The sequence below is a fragment of the Apis dorsata genome, unplaced genomic scaffold (genome assembly GCF_000469605.1).
Source record: "Apis dorsata unplaced genomic scaffold, Apis dorsata 1.3 scaffold_376, whole genome shotgun sequence".
NCBI lineage: Eukaryota > Metazoa > Arthropoda > Insecta > Hymenoptera > Apidae > Apis > Apis dorsata.
The window spans coordinates 320,401-329,967 of record NW_006263639.1 but is presented as its reverse complement, the minus strand read 5'-3'; the positions used below and the strand labels follow the sequence as shown (position 1 = coordinate 329,967).

Sequence of the window (9,567 nt, the reverse complement as noted above, 5' to 3'; positions counted from 1 at the left end):
TTAACAAAAGTAAATAAATTTAAACTTTTTTTATAATATTTATAATAATATTTATATTAATAACTTTTTTAAAATTATAAAAAACATTTCTGTTATTATTTATATATAATATATAATTATTTATTTTTTTTGTTATAAATTATATGAAATCTATTATTTTTTTGTATCAATAATCATTATTATGAGTATTAAGTGATAATATCATAAAGATTAATTTATCGTTCATTCAAGTTATACAATTGAGTTTATTATATAATTGAAGTGTAGAAGTTATAAATTGTTTTATACTATAAGATATATTTATAAGACAGTATCATTTAAAAAATATTGACGAAATTGTTAATTATCGTTGATATAAGAATTTGTTTATTTGAAAATTAAATGATCCTTATACATATATATCTCCATTAATAAACGTAATAATTTACTAGAGATCTCTTAAGATATTGACTACTTAAAATAGAACGACAAAATTGCTGATGAATAATTTTCTACTTCCTACATAGTAAATTGGAAATTTTAAATCCGAATGGTTTTATGGTAGAAAGACGTCCGCCGATCGTAGTTCATTGTTCTATGTGATGATCTCCGATGACATTGTTTCTTTTACCGATAATTAATAAAATAGGACAAGGTTGCCTGATGGGAACAACGTTTAACAAACGTGATTCCCGGAAGTGGCTCATTGTCTGTCATCCATCATCATCAAGACCCTTGTATAACCGTATCTCATATAACTACGATGACTGTTAAACATTCAAAGTTCTTTAGAAATGATCGCGTCATCTTTCACTTACCATTCATTATAAATTTATTTAATGTTAACATTTTTTTAATATATACAAATTCAAGATGTAAATAAAATCAAAGAATAAAAGTTATAACAAATAATATCAATAGCTAAATCTATAAGCTAATCATAAGTTTGATAATCTACCGTAATTTAAACATTTGACAACTTTAGAAATTCAATTCTTAGAGGTTTTCCTTCATCTTTGTTTACAGATCGAAGCAAGATTTAATAGAATGAGGTGAATTCGATTGAATTTATATTTCGGAGAGAAAATAATGCCTTCGAGCGAATCTTCTAAAATATCCAAGGTAGATAGGTCCACTAGTCCTCTGCCACGTAAACCTGTGAATCCAGTTCAAGAATTAAAAGCTTTATTCGCTGAACCACCCGTAAGAGTTTCAAATGGCGGTAAAGAGCAAGATTTTCGCTTTGAAGCGATTCAATGTTTGCAATCTTCAGCTTTTAAGGAAATTAAAACATTGCCAGATCGAGGAATGTGGAGCAGTAAGGTGAAAATATAAAAAATATTAACGTGAATTATAGCAATAAAACTGCAACAAAAAAAGACAATTAAAGATACACACATATATACAATGCACATATGTTATAATTAAAAATTAATATTTAAAATCAAATTATTCTTATTTTTTCAAGATTGAATTCATCCTCTCTGTAGTAGGATTGGCTATAGGATTAGGAAACTTATGGCGATTTCCTTATCTTTGTTATAAAAATGGCGGTGGAGCTTTTATGGTTCCTTATTTTATTGCTCTTGCACTTGCTGGAGTACCCATGTTCCTAATGGAATTATCACTGGGACAAATGATGACTATAGGTGGATTAGGTGTTTTTAAAATAGCTCCAATTTTCAAAGGTTTATATTATATTAGGATATTTATATTATATTTATATTCTATAAATTATTAAACTATTATTTATGATTTTTTTATAAATAGGTATTGGATACGCTACTTGTGTACTTTCTTGTTGGACTAATATATATTATATCATTATATTAGCATGGGCACTTTTTTATCTTTTGGTTTCTTTACGAATTGGTACGAAAATAATAAAAATAACATATATAAAATTTTGCAATGAATAGAATTTTTCAATATTAAATATGTATATAGATCTTCCATGGAGAACATGCGGCAATCCTTGGAATACACGTTACTGTCTTACGCCTACGGAACGTTTAGAAGCATTATGTTGGGCTCAAGATGAAGATATTATATGTTCTACCCCAATCGGTAATTTAAGTCACGCTTTACTGAAAGATCCAGTGAAAGAATTTTGGGAGTGAGTTTATATAATACAATTATTATAATTTTTGTTTTATGATTATATTTTAATGTATATATTCTTTTTATTTTGAAAAGGAGGCGTACTCTTCAAATCTCTGATGGTATAGAGAACATAGGTTCAATAAGATGGGAACTAGCAGGTACATTGGCTGTTGTATGGATCATGTGTTATTTCTGTATTTGGAAAGGCGTAAAATGGACTGGAAAAGTATGATTTTATAATTATTTATAATTTCAATAAAATTTTTGATTTTGTTTGCTAATTTGTACAGGTTGTATACTTTACATCATTATTTCCATATGCATTACTAACGATTTTATTAATAAGAGGATTAACATTGCCAGGAGCAATGGAAGGTTTAAAATATTATGTAACTCCAAATCTTTCGAAACTCAGTGATCCCGAGGTATTAAAATGTTATTTTTTTTTTTTTCTAATAATATTTAAATTCTATATCTCATTGGATTATAAATTAAAATATATTTTAATAAATTTTTATAGGTATGGATAGATGCAGTGACGCAAATATTTTTTTCTTACGCATTGGGTTTAGGTGCACTAGTTGCTCTTGGAAGTTATAATAAATTCAACAATAATGTTTATAAGTAAATAACTTATGCTTACTTAAACATAGTATATACATTTCATCTAGTTAAATTTAATTAAATTTGATTTCGTTATATTTCTTACGTATACAGAATATTTATATATTTGTGAAATATTTTTAAAGAATTGATTTTAAAAGCAAAAACAAATATAAAAATCAATAAAAATATCGATCGAGGCTTATTAAATTATAAACAATTTAACTTTGTATTAAACAAATCAACACACAAAATCAGATAGTTCTATTTCATCATGCTGTTGCTTTGCTTCGTTTCACGTAAATTTAAATTGCTTATAATTTAAATAAATAGATAATATTAAATAAATAATATTTGTATATTAACTTCTGTATTTTTTGATCTCTAGAATTAACTCTTTAAAAGTATTTCACGAATATAATAATATTTTATATATATAATTTATAAATTCATATTTATTTTAGAGACGCACTTATTGTTTGTACAGTAAATTCTTGTACTAGTATGCTTAGTGGTATTGTTATATTTTCTGTGGTTGGTTTCATGGCTCATGAACAACAAAAGCCCGTTGCGGATGTTGCGGCTTCCGGTAATTTTAATAATTAATATTAAATCATATATATTACCTATGATTTTTCGTTAATATTCTATTGTTGTAAATGTTTTAATTAGGTCCTGGTTTAGCTTTCCTGGTTTATCCTTCTGCAGTTCTAGAATTACCAGGATCATCAATTTGGTCTTGTTTATTCTTTTTCATGCTTATACTTATTGGCTTAGATAGTCAGGTAATTTAAGATATTTTAATAAAACGAAAATGAAAATGATCATTTATTATGTTTTATAGTTTTGTACAGTTGAAGGCTTTATTACGGCTGCAGTAGATGAATGGCCGCGACTTCTCAGAAAACGAAAAGAATTATTTATAGCAATTGTATGCTTTGTCTCATATCTTATTGGTCTTTTTTGCATTACTGAAGTAAGCAGTTAATAAAAATTAAATTTTATTATTAACTATGAATAAATTATTGAAAAAACTCATAATACTTTCAGGGAGGAATGTATGTATTTCAACTCTTAGATTCATATGCTGTAAGCGGATTTTGTCTTTTGTTTTTAATGTTCTTTGAATGTATTGCTATCTCATGGGCATTTGGTGTAAATCGTTTTTATGATGGAATTCGTGACATGATTGGTTATTATCCTTGTTGTTGGTGGAAAATATGTTGGACCATTACTACTCCTGCCATTTGTGTGGTAAGATTTTATATATATCTATGTGTAAATATTAATATATACATAGCTTCAAGTCAATAGAAATTGACTTGAAATTGAAAATGAATTGAAACAAACGCAAAAGTTGATAGATAAAAATGGAGCTTATTTATTATATTATAAATAATTTAAATTTGTCTTAAATAAAACAAAGTAAAAATGTTTTAACAACAATAAAATAGATAACATCTTACTCTTCTATTTCATTTGTCTAATGCAAATTTCAATTGCTCATAATTTAATAAATAACCAACATTTTTATGTAAGTATTAATTTTTATATTTATTGAGATCTCTAAAATCGAGCTTTTTAAAATATTCTATGAACATCCTGAATATTAACATCCTATATATACAAATAATTATTAATTTTCATTTTATATAATTCAGTTAATTAAATCTTTAAATTCAAATTAGGGTGTTTTCACATTTAACATAATTAAATTTGTTCCTGTAAAATATCTTACATATGAGTATCCATGGTGGAGTCATGTATTAGGATGGCTTTGTGGTCTATCTTCAATGTTATGTATTCCCGGATATATGATATATATCTGGTTCACAACATCTGGAACTATCTCTGAAGTATAATACTATAAATTATTATAATCTTTTTATTTTATCTATAAAATTCTTTATATATGATTGAAATAATATTTTTTTCCAGAAATTCCGAAAATTAATAAGAATAGAAGATAATGTTGCTACATTACGAATGAAACTGAATCCCACAAAAGCTGCCTCTATTAGTGATTTCGAATTATAAATATCATTGTATGTTTATTTGAAATCCATCAATGATGCAAGTGTGTTCTTTGCAATGAATGACTGAGACAAAACATGATTTCATATGTTAAGCAATATCATATCATATATAATATATATATTCATGTAATCATTTATCATAAACAAATAAAAAACATAGTGCTTATATAAATGAAGTTATATATTAATAATAAGATAAATTTATAAAATAATATACAAATAGATTTTAAATAAGAATTCGATTAAGATAAAATAAATAATTTTATTTATTATACTTTACATAATATCAAATTTGTCTACTGTATATGACTAAATATGATTAAATGTCACCACATGATTACTTTGAAATTTTACATTTATCAATGGACTTCAATTTTATAATTCAAAAAAAAATTAAATATTTAATTTATATCAAACTATATACATAATTTTATATAAAAAAATTAATTAAAATACTTAAATTTATTTTTCTCCATTTTGCATTTCTTTAATACGTCCAATGAGTTGTTCTTTCCATTGATCTTCCGATATAGCTTTTGCCCATTCTGGAATTGCTGTAATTGGTAAAGTAAAAGATGCCATCATAGATTTAACTTGATTAATTTTATCTGCATCCATATCAATATTTGATCGATGGGGAGATGACCAAATTTCTATTGTTTCTGATATACAATCCTAATAAAAAATATAAAATATTATTAAAAAACATTTAATATTTTATAAAATATTTAATATTTTTTTAAATTTAAGGAACATACATGCTGTGACTCTAATAATGGAGCTCTCAATACTTGACTAGATTCACCTACATTAGTTATCCATTCATCATCCTAAAACATAAAAATATTATTATTATAAATATTTATGCATAAATAAAATATTATTAAATAATAAACATACTTCATCCTCATACAACATTGGATCACTATCTGCAGGAATCTGAGATAGTGGTACATATCCTGCCATTCCTATATCATCATCTTCACTATCAGATGTATTTATTCCTCTAGTATCAAGAGATAAATTCGGTGTACTTAATGTTTCTTCAATAGGTTCTTGTGTAGGATCAGGAGACATTGTGCATCACGTTTTATTTCTATTTTAAAAAGATTTTTATGAATATTTTAAATAGATTTTCTTGTTAAAAATTAAGAGTTCTTAACCTTACTTTTCATGTATGTCATTACTTTTTATATTAAAATTTATTAATATTTTTCTTTCAAAGAAATAAAATTAAGAATTAAATAATCAAATTCCTTACCTTGATATTTTTATATTAAACAACTTATAAATATTGAAAAATTTATTACAATAGGAAAATTTGACAATTCACAGCTGATTTCGTGTACTTCGTAATATCTTACTGTTTTATACAGCTATTCAAATAAACTATTTATTTGAAAATAATAATTGGATATTAATATTTTTAATAGTAATAAATAATATTTAAAAAAAATATGTTTATTTATCATATTCGTTTAAACTTTTTTTTAATATTAATAAATTTTTTTATGTAAATAATAAATATTTTGACTAACGGTCATTTAAATAATCGGTTATTTTTTCTAGTTAACTAGTGATTAATTGTTTCATAATTGAATTTGAAATATATTGTTAAAAATATTATTTTAAACAATTTTTTTTATACATAGTCAATTTATTTTCAAAAAAGAATTCACTATTATATCATTGAATTTATGTTTATATATATATATATATCTCAGTGATAGTGTATATGCTGTATTATTGAATTCTTTATATATATATTAATAGTGTATATCAATATTTATTTATCAAGTATTTATTATATTATAAACATATTAAAGAATCTATCTAATATACTACTTATGATTCGAATCTTTATGAATTACTTATGATTTCGTATCTTTTTAAGATTTTTTTACGATAATGGAAAAATTAATTGATTATCATATTGCTATTGCTATATATTATAATATTAAAATTTTAATAATTTTATCCAAAAATTGTCTTATATTTTATTTTCTTTCAACCTTGCTATAAATAGATATATTTTAATATAATGATTAATTTATTCATTATTGTGTTTATATAAATAATTAAATAATAATAATATAATAAATAAATAATATATTATCACATACATGTGTGTATTTTGTATAAACAATATTCAATACATAAATTTTTTACAAATAAACTAAAATCGACAATTATATATGAAAGGAAGTATTGCTTAAAATGCTTTTTGTTATATATTTCGAAGTCATCAAAATTAGTGAAGAAGAAGTTAATTAACAGATTTATTCGATATTTGTGTATATCATTTTTTGTATTTTATTATTGTTTTTGCTTTTAGAATCAAACTTCTATAAAATATGAAATGAATAAGTAAAAGATTACATAAATATAGTTGCAAAGCATAAATGTGACTAATATGCATACAAGAATAAATTTGAATAATGCACAATGAATGCTAATGACTGAGCGAAAAAATACAGTCAATATAAAAAAAATTGATTTACTTCAATTACTATTATTATTACTTACTATTTAATAAATTTTATTAAATATGATTATGACAATATCTTCAAAGATATTTCTTGAATTAATATCCTATATATAAAATATGTACATGAGATATAAAAATATACAAGATATATATAACCTATATATTATATTATTATATAATACATATATATATATATATATATATAAATTATAAAATTTTTTATCAATAACTTAGGTAAAAAAGACAATCAAATTAATTAGATTTTGACGCAGTTTTTTTTGTTCTTGAACATTTATATTTAAATGATAAAAACATCTTTTTAAAAATAATCAAGAGATGGCGCTGATCCTCAGTTCTTATATTATCTCTATTCTTTTTCTACTATTTGTTTTTATTTATACTTATTTTTGATTCAGATGAAGTATGAAATGTTAATTGATCGTATTTTCAACATTTTATTTTCAAAATTTAAATGTTATTTATATAAAAGAATAGAAAAGATATATTAAATTTTTACAATATATCTTTAATATAAAAATCTTGCAAAATGTAACATATTCTAAACATATCATACTAGTACTTTGATGCCAGAGACCATTTGGCGTAGAAACAAACAAAATAGGAAGACAATTTGAAACATTTTATTTAAAAACGAAGCTATTGAAAATTCGTTTGTCGAATTTTTTCTTTCATTACTTACAATTTTGTAAGTAAAAAATATAATTTTAAAATTCTTAGAACAAAAACTAATTAATAAAACATTATTATATACAACTAATTAATTGTTAACTAAGACAACAAAAATTATAATCATATAGTTTTAATAAAAAATTATAAACATAATATTAATTTACAAATTAAAATTAGAATGTATCAAGATTTAGAGTGCCCTCATATAATATAATATATTTGGATATAATTTTAATTATTGAATCAACGAATTAAAGAAACAGATTTAAGAACAATTAAAGAATTAAAGAATTAAAGAAGTATAATAATTCGATCGAAAGCTCATAATCTGAAGGATTGTGGTCTATATTGTCTACTATCTGGTTTACAAATAATAATTTAAGATATTAACAAATATTATTGTTATTATATAATAATAATTATATAATAATTATTATATAATAATAATAATAATTTATACATTTTGAATACTGGTTGCCATGTATAAATATATAGAAATAGTAGATGGGTGACGATCACATACTGACACTATTATTGATACATATATATAACATTCAATGTAACAACAATTTTTATTTTAAAAATTATTAAATAAATTTGAACAATCTGGAATAATCATTATAGTCCTAGCAAGCAAACTTTGAAGCATAAATTTTTGATTTTTTGATTCATTATTCCAATAACTAAAACAGAGTCAAATTATTATTCATTACATCGATTCTATAAAAAGTTTGGATTCTTTTGTCATAAATTGTTTATTTCAAGGTATAACGAGATGTATGATGAATCTCTCTCTAAACAACTTTCTCCAAATATATATACATTATTAAAAACATACAACATTAAATTAATTATTTAAATTTAATAAAGAAATAATAATATTTCTTTATCTTTAATCACATTAAATTTATTTTATTTTTAAAAAATATATCAATATTTTACATTCATTATAGCCATAAAAAATAAATTAATAATTAAAATAAATAAATATTTAGATTTTATAATCTTATTTTATAATTATTATCTAGATGTATCAAATTGTCTAATATTATGATATTAGAATTCATATATTTGATACTTTGATATTTAATATAAATATATTATATATGTTATCAGATATATTATTAGATATCTAAATATAAAGTATATTATTATTGTCGATTATCAGATTTTCTTATCTTTTTAATACTATGAAACACTATTATTGCTATATTTCTTACGAAAAATTTAAAAACTTTACATAAAATTTAATATTTTTTACGTAAAATTTTTTTTTTTATATATTTCTATAATTCCAACGATTTTTATTTTTATTAATCAACTTCAAAATTAAAAAAAAAAATCAAAATTAAAATTTGTAAAAAAGTTATTAAATCTTTAAGAATGGAAAAAATAAATATGATATATATGTATAAATAGAATTTTGTTTTTTTAACAGATATTCTCTCGATAATTTTTTCATTAAAGTTAAAAAGTTTGCAAATTATAATAAATTCAACATGTTCGTTTCATTCCGGGATTAATAGAATCGCAAAACCGCAATGTAAATATACCTAATCCTCCATTATACCTAATGAAAAAAATATATCTGCTAACCAGCCTAAGAAAGTAGTGAAAGGTTATCGCGTACGGTCAAACTAACTCGTTTGATCATCTGAAATAAGAAAA

At 22.3% G+C, this 9,567-nt stretch overlaps 2 protein-coding genes across 3 annotated transcripts in view; one reads left to right on the top strand and one right to left on the bottom strand.

The window, feature by feature from the left end:
- The window catches only part of LOC102679381 (sodium- and chloride-dependent GABA transporter 1-like), a 5,701-nt gene extending 808 nt beyond the window's left edge, over positions 1-4,893 (top strand). The window contains exons 2-14 of one of the 2 annotated variants that reach the window (XM_006618802.2): positions 1,006-1,302; positions 1,448-1,667; positions 1,750-1,851; positions 1,927-2,095; positions 2,176-2,308; positions 2,373-2,507; positions 2,603-2,706; positions 3,150-3,274; positions 3,358-3,470; positions 3,530-3,661; positions 3,736-3,939; positions 4,374-4,541; positions 4,624-4,893. In XM_006618802.2, the coding sequence (XP_006618865.1) occupies positions 1,069-1,302; positions 1,448-1,667; positions 1,750-1,851; positions 1,927-2,095; positions 2,176-2,308; positions 2,373-2,507; positions 2,603-2,706; positions 3,150-3,274; positions 3,358-3,470; positions 3,530-3,661; positions 3,736-3,939; positions 4,374-4,541; positions 4,624-4,722 (1,938 nt within the window). In that variant the 5' untranslated portion in view covers positions 1,006-1,068 and the 3' untranslated portion in view covers positions 4,723-4,893. The remainder of the gene's footprint in view (positions 1-1,005; positions 1,303-1,447; positions 1,668-1,749; positions 1,852-1,926; positions 2,096-2,175; positions 2,309-2,372; positions 2,508-2,602; positions 2,707-3,149; positions 3,275-3,357; positions 3,471-3,529; positions 3,662-3,735; positions 3,940-4,373; positions 4,542-4,623) is intronic. The other variant, XM_006618803.2, reaches the window with a different exon arrangement.
- Positions 4,894-4,978: 85 nt separating this feature from the next.
- On the bottom strand, positions 4,979-6,134 carry LOC102679257 (male-enhanced antigen 1). The gene is made up of 4 exons (XM_006618801.2): positions 5,983-6,134; positions 5,622-5,817; positions 5,480-5,551; positions 4,979-5,396 (listed from the first exon to the last, which is right to left on the bottom strand). The coding sequence occupies exons 2-4, from the start codon at positions 5,796-5,798 to the stop codon at positions 5,184-5,186; spliced, it is 462 nt and encodes a 153-aa protein (XP_006618864.1). The 5' UTR covers positions 5,799-5,817; positions 5,983-6,134; the 3' UTR covers positions 4,979-5,183.
- Positions 6,135-9,567: the final 3,433 nt, after the last annotated feature.